Raw genomic sequence first — 18,693 nt, 5'->3', positions numbered from 1 at the left:
CCAAATTCAGCCCAAAATTCAGTCCAAAGTCAGCCGAAAGTCAGCCAGAATTCAGCCAAAAGTCAGCTCAAATTCAGCCCAAAATTCAGGCTAAATTCAGTCAAAATTCAGCCCAAATTCAGTCAAAGTTCAGCCAAATTCAGCCCAAAATTCAGCCCAAAGTCAGCCCAAAATCAGCCAAAATTCACCCCAAATTCCACCACAAAATCCCCAAAATCCCCCCAAATCCCCCCCAGAAAAACCACAAATCCCCCCAAAAATCCCCCCAAAAATCCCCCCCAAAATCCCTAAAATTCACCCAAATGCCCCTAAATTTTCTCCAAATTCCCCCAAAATCCCCCCCAAATCCTCCCAAAATCCCCAAATTTTCCCAAAACCCCCCAATCTCACCTGGGATTTTCGGTCACCGCCGTCGCCCCCCCCGGCCCCTCCCCCCCCCCGCGGGGGGCGCCCCGAAATCCGGGGGGGGCGCGGGGGCTTCTTCTCCTTGGGCCGGTCCTGGGGGGGTCAGAGAGCCCAAAAACACCCAAAATAAACCCAAAATCACCCAAAATAAACCCAAAATCCACCCAAAATAAACCCAAAATAAACCCAAAATCCACCCAAAATAAACCCAAAATCCACTCAAAATAGTCCCCGAAATAACCCCAAAATAAACCCAAAATAACCCCAAAATCCACCCAAAATAAACCCAAAATCCACCCAAAATAACCCCAAAATCCACCCAAAATAAACCCAAAATCCACTCAAAATAATCCCCGAAATAAACACAAAATCCACTCAAAATAAACCCAAAATAAACCCCAAAATCCACCCAAAATAAACCCAAAATCCGGGGGGGGCGCGGGGGCTTCTTCTCCTTGGGCCGGTCCTGGGGGGGTCAGAGAGCCCAAAAACACCCAAAATAAACCCAAAATCCACCCGAAATAACCCCCAAATCAACCCAAAATAGTCCCCGAAATAACCCGAAAATCCACTCAAAATAAACCCAAAATAAACCCAAAATAAACCCCAAAATCCACTCAAAATAAACCCCAAAATAACCCCAAAATCCACCCAAAATAAACCCAAAATCCACCCAAAATAAACCCAAAATAACCCCAAAATCCACCCGAAATAAACCCAAAATCCGGGGGGGGCGCGGGGGCTTCTTCTCCTTGGGCCGGTCCTGGGGGGGTCAGAGAGCCCAAAAACACCCAAAATAAACCCAAAATCCACCCGAAATAACCCCCAAATCCACCCAAAATAAACCCAAAATCCACTCAAAATAGTCCCCGAAATAAACCCAAAATCCACCCAAAATAAACCCAAAATCCACTCAAAATAAACCCCAAAATAAACCCCAAAATAAACCCAAAATCCACTCAAAATAAACCCAAAATAAACCCAAAATAATTCCCGAAATATACCCAAAATAACCCCAAAATAATCCCAAAATCCACTCAAAAAACCCCAAAATAAACCCAAAAACACCCAAAGTAATCCCCAAAATAAACCCAAAATAAACCCAAAATAAACCCCAAAATAAACCCAAAACCCACTCAAAATAAACCCCAAAATAATCCCAAAACCCACTCAAAATAACCCCAAAATAATCCCAAAATCCACTCAAAATAACCCCAAAATAATCCCAAAATCCACTCAAATAACCCCAAAAATCCCCAAAATCCCCCAAAATCCCCAAAATCCCCCGATCTCACCCCGGGGGGTCCCTGGGGGTCTCTGTCCCCCCCCCGCCGGGGGGGCCGGGCGGTCACAGCCCCCCCCTCGCGCTCGGCCCGGCGCCGATCCTCCTCGATCTCCTGGAATTTGGGAAAATTCCGGAATTTTGGGAATTTTGGGGGAGTTTTTGGGGAGTTTTGGGGTTTTTTGGTGATTTTGGGGGGTTTTCAGGGGGGATTTTGGGGTTTTTGGGAGGGGGATTTGGGGTCCCAGCCCCCCCCTCGCGCTCGGCCCGGCGCCGATCCTCCTCGATCTCCTGGATTGGGGAAAATTCCGGAATTTTGGGAATTTTGGGAATTTTGGGGAATTTTTTGGGAATTTTTGGGGTTTTTTGGCGATTTTGGGGGGTTTTCAGGGGGGATTTTGGGGTTTTTGGGAGGGGGATTTGGGGTCCCAGCCCCCCCTCGCGCTCGGCCCGGCGCCGATCCTCCTCGATCTCCTGGAATTTGGGAAAATTCGGGAATTTTGGGAATTTTGGGAATTTTTGGGCTGTTTTTTCAGAAATTTTGGGGTTTTTTGGGGGATTTTGGGGGGAATTTGGGGTCCCAGCGCTGATCCTCCTCCATCTCCTGGATTGGGGAAATCTTGGGAATTTTGGGGAAATATGAGGAATTTTTGGGGAATTTTGGGGGATTTGTTTGTGTTTTTTCAGGAGTTTTGGGGGTTTTTTGGGGGATTTTGGGGGGAATTTGGGGTCCCAGCGCTGATCCTCCTCCATCTCCTGGATTTGGGAAAATTTGGGAATTTTTGGGGTTTTTTGGGATTTTGGGGATTTTTCTAGGGGGGATTTTTGGGGGGGTCCTGAGGAATTTTTGGGGGATTTTTGGGGAGATCTCGGGGGGATTTTTGGGGAGATTTTGGGGGGATTTTTGGGGGTCCCGGGGGGATTTTTGGGGATTCCGGGGGGGATTTTTGGGGAGATTTTGGGGGGAATTTTGAGATGATCTCTGGAGGATTTTCAGGGGTCCTGGGGGGGATTTTTGGGGGTCCCGGGGGGATTTTTGGGGAGATTTTGGGGGGATTTTTGGGGATCCCAGAGGGATTTTTGGAGAGATTTTGGGGGGATTTTTGGGGATCCCAGGGGGATTTTTGGAGAGATTTTGAGGGGATTTTTGGGGATCCCAGGGGGATTTTTGGGGAGATTTTGGGGGGATTTTTGAGGGTCCTGGGGGGGATTTTTGGGGATATCTTGGGGAGGATTTTTGGGGAGATTTTGGGGGGAATTTTGGGGAGATTTCGGGGGGAATTTTGGGGCGATCTCTGGAGAATTTTTGGGGGGTCCCGGGAGGATTTTTGGGGTTCCAAGGGGAGGATTTTTGGGGTGTCCCGGGGGGATTTTGGGGGTCCCAGGGGGATTTTTGGGGAGATTTTGGGGGGAATTTTGGGGCGATCTCAGTGGGGATTTTTGGGGGTCCCGGGGGATTTTTGGGGGTCCTGGGGGAGATTTTTGGGGAGATCTTGGGGAGGATTTTTGGGGATATTTTGGGGGGAATTTTGAGATGATCTCTGGAGGATTTTCAGGGGGTCCCGGGGGGATTTTTTGGGGTTCCAAGGGGAGGATTTTTGGGGTGTCCCGGGGGGTTTTTGGGGATCCCGGGGGGAATTTTGGGGAGATTTTGGGGGGAATTTTGGGGCGATCTCTGGAGGATTTTTGGGGGGTCCCGGGGGGATTTTTGGGGTTCCAAGGGGAGGATTTTTGGGGTGTCCCGGGGGGATTTTTGAGGAGATCTTGGGGGGGATTTTTGGGAATCCCGGGGGGATTTTTGGGGAGATTTTGGGGGGATTTTTGGGGGTCCCGGGGGGATTTTTGGGGAGATTTTGGGGGGAATTTTGGGGCGATCTCGGGGGGGATTTTTGGGGGTCCTGGGGGGATTTTTGGGGCGATCTCTGGAGGATTTTCGGGGGTCCTGGGGGGGATTTTTGGGGGTCCTGGGGGGGATTTTTGGGGAGATCTTGGGGAGGATTTTTGGGGATCCCGGGGGGATTTTTGGGGGTCCCGGGGGGAATTTTGGGGAGATTTTGGGGGGAATTTTGGGGCGATCTCTGGAGAATTTTTGGGGTTCCAAGGGGAGGATTTTTGGGGGGTTTTTGGGGGTCCCCCATACCTGGTAGCGCTGCACCAGCGCCTCGTTCTTCCTGCGCAGGGCGGCGATTCTCCGGTCCAGCTCCGCGTCCTTCTCCAGCGCCGCCGCCTGGGAAAAAGCCACAGCAAAATCCCAAAAAACACAAAGAAATTAATTTAAAAAAAAACCAAAACAAAAAAAAACAAAACAAGAAAAAAAACACAAAAAAAATTTTTAAAAATCCCAAAAAAATCCCAAAAAAACCCACTAAAAATCCCCCCCAAAAAAACAAGAAAAACCACGAAAAAAAAAAAATCAACAAAAAAAACCTCCCAAAAATCCCCAAAAAAATGTCAAAAAAAAACAAACCCCAAAAAAACCCTAAAAAACCCACTAAAAATCTCCCCCAAAAAAACAAGAAAAACCACCAAAAAAGAATCAACAACCAAAAACCCCAAAAAAAACCTCCCAAAAAAATCCTCAAAAAAACTCAAAAAAAAAAAACAAGCAAAAAAAAATCTCCAAAAACCCCCCCCAAAAAACCCCACTAAAAATCCCCCCCCAAAAAAACAAGAAAAACCACCAAAAAAGAATCAACAACCAAAAACCCCAAAAAAAACCTCCCAAAAAAATCCCCCCAAAAAATCTCAAAAAAAAAAAAAGCAAAAAAAAATCTCCAAAAAACCCCCCCAAAAAAACCCCTAAAAAACCCACTAAAAATCCCCCCCCCCAAAAAAAAAAGAAAAACCACCAAAAAAGAATCAACAACCAAAAACCCCAAAAAAAACCTCCCAAAATATCCCCATAAAAATCTCAAAAAAAAAAAAATTTCCAAAAAAATCCCCCCCAAAAAACCCTAAAAAACCACCAAAAACCCCAAAAATCCCCGGGACCGGGACCCTACAAATATCCCAAAAAGCCAAAAAACAAAACGAAAACAAAACCTAAAAAAACCAAATTAAAAAAATCCGAGGAAAACCAAAACAAAACCCTAAAAAAAAAAACCCTAAAAAAAAAAATCCCACCAAACCCCAAACGCCCCAAAACCCACCGGGACCGGGGGCAGCACCCCCAAAAACCCCCCGGGACCCCCGGAACGAGCCCGGGACCCCCGGAACGAGCCCGGGATCCCCCGGGACCCCCGGAACGAGCCCGGGACCCCCGGAACGAGCCCCGGGACCCCCGGAACGAGCCTGGGACCCCCCGGGACCCCCCCGGGACCCCCGGAACGAGCCCGGGACCCCCGGAACGAGCCCGGGATCCCCCGGGACCCCCGGAACGAGCCCGGGATCCCCCGGGACCCCCGGAACGAGCCCGGGACCCCCCCGGGACCCCCGGAACGAGCCCCGGGACCCCCGGAACGAGCCTGGGACCCCCGGAACGAGCCCGGGACCCCCGGAACGAGCCCAGGACCCCCCGGGACCCCCCCGGGACCCCCGGAACGAGCCCCGGGACCCCCGGAACGAGCCTGGGACCCCCCCGGGACCCCCCGGGACCCCCGGAACGAGACCAGGACCCCCGGAACGAGCCCGGGATCCCCGGAACGAGCCTGGGACCCCCCGGGACCCCCCCAGGACCCCCGGAACGAGCCCGGGACCCCCCGGAACGAGCCCGGGACCCCCGGAACGAGCCCGGGATCCCCCGGGACCACCCCAGGACCCCCCGGGACCCCCGGAACGAGCCCCGGGACCCCCCGGGACCGGGGGCAGCACCCCCAAAAACCCCCCAGGACCCCCCGGGACCCCCGGTACGAGCCCCGGAACGAGCCCGGGACCCCCGGTACGAGCCCCGGAACGAGCCCGGGACCCCCGGGATCCCCGGCCAGGCCCTCCCGGGACCCCCCCCAGCCCCGCATCGCCCCCGGGACCCTCCGGGACCCTCCCGGGACCCCCCCCAGCCCCGCATCGCCCCCCGGGACCCTCCGGGACCCTCCCGGGACCCCCCGGTGCCCCCGGACCCACCATGGCGGCGCCGGCCCCGCCCACGTGTTCGCCGCCACTTCCGCTTCCGGTACGGGCGGGGGGGGGAGCGGAGCTTAAAGGGGCGATGGCGCCGGGGTGGGGCCCACCGGGGCGGCTTAAAAGGGCAACGGGGACGGTGGCACCCATGGCGCCTCTGGGGTGGCACCTCGGGGTGGGGGCACCTCTGTCATCTCCTGGGGTGGCACCCAGAGTCCCCTTGTCACCTTTGGCCACCCCCAACTGGTGCCACCTCGTCCCAGGTCACTTTTGGCACCTCCTGGGGGTGGCACCGCGGGGTGGGGGCACCCATGGCACCTCTGGGGTGGCACCTCGGGTCCCCTTGGGGCACCGCTGTGACCCCCCGGGGGTGGCACCTCGTGTCCCCCTGTCACCTTTGGCCACCCCCAGCGCTGTCACCTCCTGCTGGTGGCACCTTTATCACCTGCTGGGGGTGGCACCCCGTGTTGGTGGCACCTCTGTCATCTCCTGGGGTGGCACCTCGTGTCCCCCTGTCACCTTTGGCCACCCCCAGCGCTGTCACCTCCTGCTGGTGGCACCTTTGTCACCTCCTGGGGGTGGCACCGCGGGGTGGGGGCACCCATGGCACCTCTGGGGTGGCACCTCGTGTCCCCCTGTCACCTTTGGCCACCCCCAGCGCTGTCACCTCCTGCTGGTGGCACCTTTGTCACCTCCTGGGGGTGGCACCCCGTGTTGGTGGCACCCATGGCACCTCTGGGGTGGCACCCAGGGTCCCTTTGTCACCTTTGGCCACCCCCAACTGGTGTCACCTCCTGTTGGTGGCACCTTTGTCACCTCCTGGGGGTGGCACCTCTGTCATCTCCTGGGGTGGCACCCAGGGTCCCCTTGTCACCTTTGGCCACCCCCAACTGGTGCCACCTCGTCCCAGGTCACTTTTGGCACCTCCTGGGGGTGGCACCGCGGGGTGGGGGCACCCATGGCACCTCTGGGGTGGCACCTCGTGTCCCTTTGTCACCTCTGTCACCTCACGGGGATGGCACCCCGTGTTGGTGGCACCCATGGCGCCTCTGGGGTGGCACCGCGGGGTGGTGGCACCCATGGCACCTCTGGGGTGGCACCCAGGGTCCCCTTGTCACCTCTGTCACCTCACGGGGTGGCACCTCGTGTCCCCTTGTCACCTCTGTCACCTCACGGGGATGGCACCCCGTGTTGGTGGCACCCATGGCGCCTCTGGGGTGGCACCTCGTGTCCCTTTGTCACCTTTGGCCACCCCCAACTGGTGTCACCTCCTGTTGGTGGCACCTCTGTCACCTCACGGGGATGGCACCCCGTGTTGGTGGCACTCATGGCACCTCTGGGGTGGCACCCAGAGTCCCCTTGCACCTCTGTCACCTCCTGGGGATGGCACCCCGTGTTGGTGGCACCCATGGCGCCTCTGGGGTGGCACCCAGAGTCCCCTTGTCACCTTTGGCCACCCCCAGCGCTGTCACCTCCTGCTGGTGGCACTTTTGTCACCCCCGGGCGGTGCCACCCCTGTGTCCCCTTGTCACCTCCTGTCCCCTCGCTGTGTCCGTGTGTCCGTGTCCTCCTGTCCCTGTGTCCCTCTGTCCCCGCAGTGTCCCCTCGGTGTCCCTTCAATGTCCCTCTGTCCGTCTGTCCCTCTGTCCGTCTGTCCCTCTCTCCGTCTGTCCTTCTGTCCCCCTGTCCCTCTGTCCCCTCTCTGTCCGTCTGTCCGTCTGTCCCTCTGTCCCCTCTCTGTCCCCCTGTCCGTCTGTCCCCTCTCTGTCCGTCTGTCCCTCTGTCCCCTCTCTGTCCCCCTGTCCCTCTGTCCCCCTGTCCGTCTGTCCCTCTGTCCGTTGTCCCTCTGTCCCCCTGTCCGTCTGTCCCCTCTCTGTCCCTCTGTCCGTTGTCCCTCTGTCCCCCTGTCCGTCTGTCCCCTCTCTGTCCCTCTGTCCCTCTGTCCCTGTCCGTCTGTCCCTCTGTCCCCTCTCTGTCCCTCTGTCCGTCTGTCCCTCTGTCCCCTCTCTGTCCCCCTGTCCGTCTGTCCCTCTGTCCCTGTCCCTCTGTCCCCTCTCTGTCCCCTCTCTGTCCCTCTGTCCGTCTGTCCCTCTGTCCCCTCTCTGTCCCTCTGTCCCTCTGTCCGTCTGTCCCTCTGTCCCTCTGTCCCTCTGTCCCCTCTCTGTCCCTCTGTCCCCTCTCTGTCCCCTCTCTGTCCCCCTGTCCGTCTGTCCCCCCGTGTCCCCGGCCCAGCCTCTCCCCCCTCCTTTGTGGGCGTGGCTCTCCTTCGCCCCGCCCACTGTGGGCGTGACCCCGGACAGGCGATGGGCGTGGCCTCGCTGGCCCCGCCCCCCGGCTGTCTCCATGGCAGCTGAGGCTCTGGTCGCGGCCGCGGCCGCTGATTGGCTGAGCCGGGGCGCGCGCGGCGCCGGGGGCGGGGCCAGGCGGGGCTGGGGGGGGGACTGGGAATAACTGGGGGGAAAACTGGGAATAACTGGGAATAACTGGGGGGAAACTGGGAATAACTGGGGGGAAAACAGGGGAGGAACTGGGAATAACTGGGGGGGAACTTGGAGAGAAACTGGGAATAACTGGGGGGGAACTTGGAGAGAAACTGGGAATTACTGGGGGGGAAACTGGGAATAACTGGGAATAACTGGGGGGAACTTGGGAATAACTGGGGGGAAAACAGGGGAGGAACTGGGAATAACTGGGGGGGAAACTGGGAATAACTGGGGGGGGGAACTGGGGGGATAATGGGCGGGAAACTGGGAATAACTGGGAATAACTGGGGGGGAACTTGGAGAGAAACTGGGAATTACTGGGGGGGAAACTGGGAATAACTGGGGGGGAACTTGGAGAGAAACTGGGAATTACTGGGGGGGAACTTGGAGAGAAACTGGGAATAACTGGGGGGGAAACTGGGAATAACTGGGGGGTAACTTGGAGAGAAACTGGGAATTACTGGGGGGGAAACTGGGAATAACTGGGAATAACTGGGGGGAACTTGGAGAGAAACTGGGAATAACTGGGGGGGAAACTGGGAATAACTGGGAATAACTGGGGGGGAACTTGGAGAGAAACTGGGAATAACTGGGGGGGAAACTGGGAATAACTGGGAATAACTGGGGGGAACTTGGGAATAACTGGGGGGAAAACAGGGGAGGAACTGGGAATAACTGGGGGGGAACTTGGAGAGAAACTGGGAATTACTGGGGGGGAAATTGGGAATAACTGGGAATAACTGGGGGGGAACTTGGGAATAACTGGGGGGGAACTTGGAGAGAAACTGGGAATAACTGGGAATAACTGGGGGGGAACTGGGAATAACTGGGGGAGAAACTGGGAATAACTGGGAGGGAACTGGGGGGAAAGTGGGCAGGAAACTGGGAATAACTGGGGGGGAAACTGGGAATAACTGGGGGGGGGAATTGGGGGGAAACTGGGAATAACTGGGGGGGAAATTGGAATAACTCGGAATAACTGGGTGGAAACTGGGATTAACTGGGCGGGAGAGTGGGGGGAAACTGGGGGGAAACTGGGAAGATCTATGGGGGAAACTGAGGCAGAACTGGGATTAACTGGGTGGGAGAGTGGGGGGGAAACTGGGAAGATCTATGGGGGAAACTGAGGCAGAACTGGGAGGAACTGGGGGAACTGGGGGGGGATCTACAGAGATGCCTGTAGGTGCAACTGTACCTGTACCGGTATTGATACCGGTACCTGTACCAACACCTGCATTGACACCTGTACTGACATCTGTACCTGTGTCTGTGATTGTATCAATACCGGTACCTGTACCTGTACTGACACCTGTACCTGTAGTGACACCTGTACCTGTAGTGACACCTGTACCTGTGTCTGTGATTGTATCAATACCGGTACCTGTACCTGTAGTGACACCTGTACCTGTGTCTGTGATTGTATCAATACCGGTACCGGTACCTGTAGTGACACCTGTACCTGTACTGACACCTGTACCTGTGTCTGTGATTGTATCAATACTGGTACCTGTACCTGTAGTGACACCTGTACCTGTGTCTGTGATTGTATCGATACCGTTCCTGTTCCTGTACCTGTACTGACACCTCTACCAACACCTGTACTGATACCTGTACTGACACCTGTACTGACACCTGTACCTGTGTCTGTGATTGTATCAATACCGGTACCTGTACCTGTAGTGACACCTGTACCTGTAGTGACACCTGTACCTGTGTCTGTGATTGTATCAATACCGGTACCTGTACCTGTACCTGTACTGACACCTGTACCTGTGTGTGATTGTATCGATACCGTTCCTGTTCCTGTACCTGTACCGACACCTGTACCAACACCTGTATTGGCACCTGTACCGACACCTGTACCAACACCTGTGGGTGCTGCCCACAGCTGAGTCCAGGCCACACCTGTGCCTGTGCCTCTGTACCTGTCACCTCACCTGTCCCTGTCTCACCTGTCCCCTCTTCCACCTGTCCATGTCCTCTCTCACCTGTCACTCTCTCACCTGTCCCCTCTCCCATCCCTCACCTGTCCCTGTCTCACCTGTCCCTGTCCCCTCTCCCGTCTCACCTGTCCTCTGTCCCACCTCTCCCCTGTCCCTGTCACTCTCTCACCTGTCCCCTCTCCCCGCTCTCACCTGTCCCTGTCCCCTCTCACCTGTCTCACCTGTCCCCTCTCCTCTCTCTCACCTGTCACTCTCTCACCTGTCCCTGTCCCCTGTCCCCTGTCCCTGTCCCCCCTCTCACCTGTCCCTGTCACTCTCTCACCTGTCACTCTCTCACCTGTCCCTGTCCCCTCTGTCACCTGTCCCTGTCCCCTCTGTCACCTGTCCCTGTCCCCTCTGTCACCTGTCACTCTCTCACCTGTCCCTGTCCCCTCTGTCACCTGTCACTCTGTCTCACCTGTCACTCTCTCACCTGTCCCTGTCCCTGTCCCCTCTCTCACCTGTCACTCTCTCACCTGTCCCTGTCCCTGTCCCTGTCCCCTCTCACCTGTCACTCTCACCTGTCCCTGTCTCTGTCCCCTCTCTCACCTGTCCCTGTCCCCTCTCACCTGTCACTCTCTCACCTGTCCCTGTCCCCTCACCTGTCCCTGTCCCCTCTGTCACCTGTCCCTGTCCCCTCTGTCACCTGTCACTCTCTCACCTGTCCCTGTCCCCTCTGTCACCTGTCCCTGTCCCCTCTGTCACCTGTCACTCTCTCACCTGTCACTCTCTCACCTGTCCCTGTCCCCTCTCACCTGTCCCTGTCCCCTCTCTCACCTGTCACTCTCTCACCTGTCCCTGTCCCCTCTCACCTGTCCCTGTCCCCTCTCTCACCTGTCACTCTCTCACCTGTCCCTGTCCCCTCACCTGTCCCTGTCCCTGTCCCTGTCCCCTCTCACCTGTCACTCTCACCTGTCCCTGTCTCTGTCCCCTCTCTCACCTGTCCCTGTCCCCTCTCACCTGTCACTCTCTCACCTGTCCCTGTCCCCTCTCTCACCTGTCCCCTCTCACCTGTCCCTGTCCCCTCTCTCACCTGTCACTCTCTCACCTGTCCCTGTCCCTGTCCCCTCTCACCTGTCACTCTCTCACCTGTCCCTGTCCCCTCTCACCTGTCCCCGCCCCCCCCCCTTTTTCCCGCGCTCTCTCTCCCGCGCTCCGCTGGAGACAGCAACCGCCGCGCACTCCGATTGGCCGCTCCCCGCGCGCCGCCGACCAATCGCGGCGCGGCGCGGCAGCGCGCGGCCCGGGGGGGGCGTGGCCGCCGCCGCCGCCCAAGGGGGGGGGGAGAACGGGGGGGGGGGGGACGGGACGGGGGGGGAGCCCCCCTCGGTCAGAGGTCAAAGGTCAGGGGGTGACCCCAGCCCCGTTTTTTGGGGGGGTGCTGGGGGGTCCCGGGGGTCGCGGGCGGGGCCTGGCGGCGGCGGCGGCGCCTGGTTGGACCTTCCCGCTGTTACCGGGGCGGCGGCGGCCGCAGCTTCGCCTGGAAACGGGGGCGGGGGGCGGCGGCTGAGTGGCTGCGGCCGCCCCGGGACCCCCCCCCAAAAGTGGGGAGGGGGCGGGAAAACCCCGAGTGGGGGCGGGGAGGGACCCCCCGGCTTTGGGGGGGAGGGGGGGGGGAACCCACGTGCGGCACCCCTGGAATTGGGGGGGGGGTTGTTTTGGGGAGGGGGTCGCACTTTTGGGGTGCGGGAGGGGATTTATTTTGGGGTGGGGGTCGTTAATTTTGGGGGGGGGGAATCGCACTTTTGGGCTGTGTGACAATTTGGGGAGGGGAGGGGGGGGGGCGCGATTTAGACCGGTCGGAATTTTGGGGTGGTGGGGGGGGAGAATTTTCGGACTTTGGCCGAATTTGGGGGTGGGAGGAGTGGGGGGGGGGGGGGTCTCACTTTATTTTATTTTTGGGGTGGGGGGTGTCCCGTTCGGGGATTTTTTTGGGGGGGGGAAGCGCCCCAAAATTTTTTAAAATTATTTTTTTTGGTTGGGGGGGGGGGGTGAAACCTCGTGATTTTCCCAAAGTGGGGCGGGACACAATTTGGGGAGGGGGATCCCCCCTCTCCCCCCCCCCCCCCCCCCCAAAAAGTGGCGGCCGCACAAGCCCGAACTTGTCCGGGGCGGGGCGGGGCGGTGACGTCACGGGCAGGCGGTGACGTCACGGGTGGGCGTGGCGCTCCGCCGGTGCCGCCGGTGCCGATCGCGCCCGTCCCGAGCGGTTCATGCGGCTCCGTGAGTGGGGAGGGGTCCCGGGGGGGGTCCCGGGGTCACCCAGGGGTGGGGGAGACCCCCCCGGGGTGGGGGAGGGGGTTGGGGGGGGGGGCACAGCGGGGACACGCGCGGGGGGCACTTGGGGGGGGGGGGCGATCTAAAAATTGAGGGGGGGGTCGTGAAATTAAGGGGGGGGGGTCGTGAAATTGAGGGGGGGTCCCCAGAAATTGAGGGGGGTGCGTAAAAATTTGGGGGGGGGTGCTGAGGTTGAGGGGGGGTCGCTGGGGTTGGGAGGGGAAAGGGGGGGGAGGGACCCACGCGGGACAGGGGAGGGGGCGCAGCCCGGAGGGGAGGGGGGGGGGGGTCCCCAAAATTCACGGGGGGGGGGGGTCCCCAAAATTTACTCGGGGGGGGTCCCAAAAATTGAGGTCCCCGAATAGAGGGGGGGTGCCCAAAAATTGAGTGGGGGGGGGGGTGCTTAATGGAGGGGGTCCCCAAATTGAGGGGGGGTCCCCCAAATTGAGGGGGGGGTCCCCGAATTGAAAGGGATCCCCAATTTTGGGGAGGAGGGGAGGGGGGGGAGTCCCAAATAGAGGAGGGTCCCAAAATTGAGGAGGGGTCCCCAAATTTGGGGTGGGGGGGGGGGTGAGCGGGACAGGGAGGGGACACGGGGGGGGGGGACACGGGGACAGGTGAGGGGGGGTCGTGGGGGGGGGGGGCAGCGACACCGCACATGGCCGGGGGGGGGGAGGGGACCCTCCCGGGGGTTTTTTTGGGTGGGGGGAGGACCCGGGGGGGGTGCGGGGTGGATTTTGGGGGGTGGATTTTGGGGGGGCACGCGGGGGTCGCAGCCCGGTTTGTTTACAAACAGCGCCGCCCGCAGCGCGCCCCCTGCCGGCCGAGCCGCGCTGCTGTGTTTTTTTGGGGGGGGGGGGCGGTGTGAAGACCCCCCCCCCAATTTTCTCAACCCCCCCACACTAAAACTGGGGTGTCCCCCCCACCCCCAGAGCCCCCCGGGAGCGATGGCCAGACCGCTGCGGGAAGGGACCCTCGGGGAGCCCCCAGCCCCCCTCCCCTCGCACCCCGCCTGCGGGGGGGGCGGGGGGCGACCCCCCACGCGCGACTCCCGCCCCTCCCCCACGCGCCTCAGCTGCGGGGACCCCCCCGGGACCCCCCCGGATTTTGGGATCTACGGGTGGGGAGCGCACGGTGAGTGATGGGGGGGGGGGTCTCCATTTAGGGGGGGTGGGCGCGATTTATGGGGAACGGTCCCGAATTATGGGGGGGGGGTCCCGAATTATGGGGGTGGTCCTGATTTATTGGGGGGGTCCCGAATTATGGGGGGGTCCCAATTTATGGGGAAAGGTCCCAAATTATGGGGGGGGGGTCCCAAATTATGGGGGTGGTCCCGAGTTATGGGGGTGGTCCCGAATTATGGGGGGGAGTCCCAAATTATGGGGGTGGTCCGGATTTATTGGGGGAGGTCCCGATTTATGGGGAACGGTTCCGAATTATGGGGGGGGTCCCGAATTATGGGGGTGGTCCCGAATTATGGGGGGGTCCCAATTTATAGGGAAAGGTCCCAAATTATGGGGGGGGTCCCGAGTTATGGGGGGGTGTCCCAAATTATGGGGGTGGTCCTGATTTATTGGGGGGGGGTCCCGATTTATGGGGAGCGGTCCCGAATTATGGGGGGGGTCCCGAATTATGGGGGTGTGTCCCAAATTATGGGGGGGGTCCCAAATTATGGGGGTGGTCCCAAATTATGGGGGGGGTCCCAAATTATGGGGGTGGTCCTGATTTATTGGGGGGGGTCCCGATTTATGGGGAACGGTCCCGAATTATGGGGGGGGTCCCCAATTTGTGGGGGGGGTCGTGATTTATGGGGAGGGTCCCGATTTATGGAGGGATCCCCAATTTATGGGGGGGGTCCCGAATTATAGGGGTGGTCCTGGTTTATGGGGAAGGGTCCCAAATTATGGGGGGGGTCCCCAATTTATGGGGGGGGGTCCTGATTTATGGAGAGGAGTCCCCAATTTATGGGGGTGGTCCCAGTTTTTGGGGGAGGAGTCCCAATTTAGGGGGGTCCCCAATTCCCGTGGGGGGGGGTCCCCCCCAATTTCTGTGGAGGGGTCCCAGTTTTTGGGGGAGGGGTCCCAATTATGGGGGGTCCCCAATTTATAGGGAGGCACTCTCAGTTTGGGGAGGGGTCCCAATTAATGGGGAGGGGTCCCAATTAATGGGGGGCTCCCCAATTCCTTTTGGGGTGGGCTCCTCACTTTTAGGGTGCCCCCAACCCCCTCCCCACACATTTTTTGGGGGGCGTGGCTCACCTTGACCCCCCCAAAATATTGGGGGGGGGGCGTGGCTCACCCTGCCCCCCCTTTCCCCTCCCCCCAGGTGATCTCGGCCCCTCGGAGCCCCGGGGGACCCCCCAAATTGAGGGGGGTCCCGTCCCCAACGGGCCCCCCGCCGCCCCCCCCGGCCCCGAGCAGATTTTGGGGGCGCGCCTGCGGCTCCTGGGGGACGCCTTCCAGCACAGCCACGAGCGCCAGGTGAGGGCACCCCAAAAATTCGGGTGGGAGCCCAAAAATTCGGGTAGGAGCCCAAAAATTCGGGTGGGACTCCCCAAAACTCCTCCCCGCTGGGATTATCCCAAAACCGGGGGGGTGCACCCCAAAAATTCGGGTGGGAACCCAAAAATTCGGGTGGGACTCCCCAAAACTCCTCCCCGCTGGGATTATCCCAAAACCGGGGAGGTGCACCCCAAAAATTCGGGTGGGAACCCAAAAATTCGGGTGGGACTCCCCAAAACTCCTCCCGGCTGGGATTATCCCAAAACTGGGGAGGTGCACCCCAAAAATTCGGGTGGGAGCCCAAAAATTCGGGTGGGAACCCAAAAATTCGGGTGGGACTCCCCAAAACTCCTCCCCGCTGGGATTATCCCAAAACTGGGGAGGTGACACCCCAAAAATTCGGGTGGGACTCCCCAAAACTCCTCCCCGCTGGGATTATCCCAAAACCGGGGAGGTGCACCCCAAAAATTCGGGTGGGAGCCCAAAAATTCGGGTGGGACTCCCCAAAACTCCTCCCCGCTGGGATTATCCCAAAACCGGCGGGGTGCACCCCAAAAATTCGGGTGGGAACCCAAAAATTTGGGTGGAGATTGAAAAATTTGGGGCGTGACAGCCCAAAATTTGAGGGAGAACTAAAAAATTTGGAGGGGGTACCCAAAATTCGGGTGGGAAACGGGAAATTTGGAGGGGAACCCGATGGGATTATCCCAAATTTTGAGGGGTGCACCCCAAAAATTTGGGTGGGGTGTGAGACATTTGGGGGAGGACCCCAAAAAATTCTGTCCCCCGCCCATTTCTGGTGTCCCTCTCGGCTCCTTGCTGGTGTTATCCCAAAATTTGGAGGGTGCACCCCAAAAATTGGACGGGGGACACCCCAAAATTTGGGTGGGAACTGAAAATTTCCCAAAATTTCCCACCACCTCCCCCCCATTCGTGGTGTCACTCTGGATGTTTTTCAGGCTTTTTTTTGGGTTGGGGCCTCCCAAAATTGACAGGAAAACCCCAAAATTCAGTGAGAGCACCCCAAAAATTGGGGGGGACACCCCAATATTACACAGGACACATCCCGGGGTTACTTTTTTAGGGGAAAACCCCAAAAATTCATTTTTTCCCCCCAATTTCTTCTCCCCGGGGCTGGATTTTGGAGGGTGGGGGGGGGCTGGAATTTGGGAGAACAGCCCAAAATTTGGAGGAGACGCCCTAAAATTTAGTGGGGACACCCAAAATTGGGCGGGGCGCACCCCTTGAGGTGACGTTTTTGGGGGGAAAAGCCCCAAAATTCAGTTTTTTCCCCGTTTTAGCTCCACCTCTGCACCTCCCACTGCCAGGACTGGAATTTGGGGGGTGGGAGAGGCTGGAATTGGAGGAAAACCCCTAAAATGTAGGAGAATCGCCCCAAAATTTAGGAAAGAACCCCAAAAATTTCAGAAGGACACCCCAAATGAGGCTGAATATCACTTTTTTTGGTGGGATTCCCCCCAAAATTCCTTTTTCCCCCATCCCAGCTCCATCCCTCCAACTCCCACTCCCAAAACTTCATTTTGTGGGCTGGGAGAGGCTGAAATTCGAGGGAACCCCCAAAATTTCGGGGAAAAGCCCCAAAAATTCCACAAGGACACCCAAAATGGGGCGGGACACCCCCAAAATTCCCTTTTTTCCCCCCATTCCTGCTCCACTCCCGCTGCCGGGGCTGGATTTGGGGTGGGTGTGACAGGCTGGAATCAAAGGCGAACCCCCAAAAACGTATCGGGAAACCCCAAAACCCACAAGAAAACCCCCAAAAATATAGTGGAGGAGCCGCCAAACTTTTAACAAAACCACCCAAAATTCAGCCGAACCCCCATTTTTGGGGTGCGAAACCCCCCCCAAAATCCCCTTTTCCCCCCATGGCAGCCGCACCGTTGCGGGCGCCAGCGGTAGGGCTGGGTTTGGGGGGCTGGGGGGGGTGGGTGGCGCTAATTGGCGGCGCTAATTAGCGGCGCTAATTAAGGACGGAACGGGGCTCGTCCCGCAGCGCCGCCGGCTCTTCTGGGGGCCGCTCTTCCGCTGGGTGGCGCCCTGGCTCGGCAACGCGCCCGCAGCGCCCCTGGCGGCCAGGGGCGGGAACTGACCTGGGAAACCGCTGGAAAACCGCTGGAAAACCGCTGGAAAACCGCTGGAAAACACCTGGAAAACACCTGGAACACCTGGAGGACAGCGGGAGGAACCCGCGCGACGCTGACGGAGCAGCGGGGAGCGCGGGGGAACCTCCAATTCAAAGGGAGCACAAAGCACAAACCCCCCCCCCAAAGTGGAGTTGGTAGCGTCCAACCCCCCCCTTGGCTTTATTTATTTGGGGTAATTTATTCACTGGGGAGGGGGGGAGGGTTTAGGGGGGTCCCCAAAATTGGGGGGGGGGTCCCCAAAATTGGGATGGGAGCCCTAAAAATGGGGGGGGGGAAAGGGGGGGGAAGGGGGGTACCCACCACCCCCCCCAAAAAAAAAAAGGGTTTGTAAATGGTGTAAATTAGGGGGTGTACATTTAAATTTTTGGGGTGTAAATTTAAAATGTTGGGTGTAAATTTAAAGTTTGGGGTGTACATTTCAATTTTTGGGGGTGTAAATTTAAAATTTTGGGGTGTACATTTAAAGTTTGGGGTGTACATTTAAATTTTTGGAGTGTACATTTAAAATTTTGGGTGTAAATTTAAAATTTGGGGTGTAAATTCAAAGTTTGGGGTGTACATTTAAAATTTGGGGTGTACATTTAAAATTTTGGGGTGTACATTTAAAATTTTGGGGTGTACATTTAAAATTTGGGGTGTAAATTTAAAATCTGGGGTGTACATTTAAATTTTTGGGTGTAAATTTAAAATTTTGGGGTGTACATTTAAAATTTTGGGTGTACATTTAAAATTTTGGGGTGTAAATTTAAAATTTTAGGCTTTTCTAAGGGGCAAAATAAAGGGGACCCCCCCCCCAACAAAATGGTGCCGGGGGGGGGGTCAGGACCACCCCCCAAATTTTTTTTTGGGGGGGTTCACCCCCAAACCACCCCTGGACCCCCAAATTTCCCCTTCTACCCCCAGGGGTGTAAATGGGCTGAAAATGGGGGATTTTGGGGTTTTTGGGGGTTTTTTTGGGGTGTACAGGATCTATGGGGGAGGGGGGATTTTGGGGACCCCCCCCCCGGGCGGGGTTGGGGGGGGGGGACCCCAAAAAAGCCCCGAACCCCCCCAAAAACGGGGCTGTACATGCTGTACATTGTACATAGGCTGTACATAGGGCGCTGTAGATTTTTGGGGTGTTTTGTACATTTTGGGGGTTTTTCTGTACATTTTGGGGTTTTTCTGTACATTTTGGGGGTCTGTACATGGATCAGGGGGGGCTGTACAGGAATTTTTTGGGGGGGGGGGTCCCCGTTTTTTGTACCTTTGTTTGCAATAAAAGAGATTTACCACTTTGGGGGTTTTGGGATTTTGGGGGGTTTTGGGGGGTTTATGGGATTTTGGGGGGTTTGGGGGTTTTGGGGGGTTTAGGGATTTTGGGGGTTTTGGGATTTTGGGGGGTTTATGGGATTTTGGGGGTTTTGGGATTTTGGGGGGTTTGGGGATTTTGGGGGGTTTTGGGATTTTGGGGGGTTTTGGGGGTTTTATGTGATTTTAGGGGGTTTTGGGATTTTGGGGGATTTTGGAATTTTGGGCGGTTTGGGGATTTTGGGGGGTTTT

At 57.6% G+C, this 18,693-nt stretch overlaps 2 protein-coding genes across 4 annotated transcripts in view; one reads left to right on the top strand and one right to left on the bottom strand.

Moving 5' to 3' along the window:
- LOC144247696 (uncharacterized) overlaps positions 1-6,022 on the bottom strand; it is a 28,562-nt gene extending 22,540 nt beyond the window's left edge. For 2 of the 3 annotated variants that reach the window (XM_085564781.1, XM_085564784.1), the window contains exons 1-4: positions 5,747-6,019; positions 3,828-3,914; positions 1,701-1,802; positions 391-498 (exon numbers count right to left, since the gene is read on the bottom strand). In XM_085564781.1, coding sequence (XP_085420907.1) covers positions 391-498; positions 1,701-1,802; positions 3,828-3,914; positions 5,747-5,893 — 444 coding nt within the window. In that variant the 5' untranslated portion in view covers positions 5,894-6,019. Of the gene's footprint in view, positions 1-390; positions 499-1,700; positions 1,803-3,827; positions 3,915-5,746 lie in introns of all 3 variants that reach the window. The other variant, XM_085564782.1, reaches the window with a different exon arrangement.
- Positions 6,023-12,287: 6,265 nt separating this feature from the next.
- Positions 12,288-17,263, top strand: LOC146764423 (uncharacterized). The gene is made up of 4 exons (XM_085564749.1): positions 12,288-12,431; positions 13,418-13,619; positions 14,811-14,965; positions 17,001-17,263. The coding sequence occupies exons 2-4, from the start codon at positions 13,433-13,435 to the stop codon at positions 17,094-17,096; spliced, it is 438 nt and encodes a 145-aa protein (XP_085420875.1). The 5' UTR covers positions 12,288-12,431; positions 13,418-13,432; the 3' UTR covers positions 17,097-17,263.
- The last annotated feature ends 1,430 nt before the right edge of the window (positions 17,264-18,693 follow it).

The sequence above is a fragment of the Lonchura striata genome, chromosome 34, assembly GCF_050655825.1.
Source record: "Lonchura striata isolate lonStrDom1 chromosome 34, ASM5065582v1, whole genome shotgun sequence".
NCBI classification, from domain to species: Eukaryota; Metazoa; Chordata; class Aves; order Passeriformes; family Estrildidae; genus Lonchura; species Lonchura striata.
Note: the sequence above shows the minus strand (reverse complement) of the source record. Positions and strands in the feature narration are given on the sequence as shown.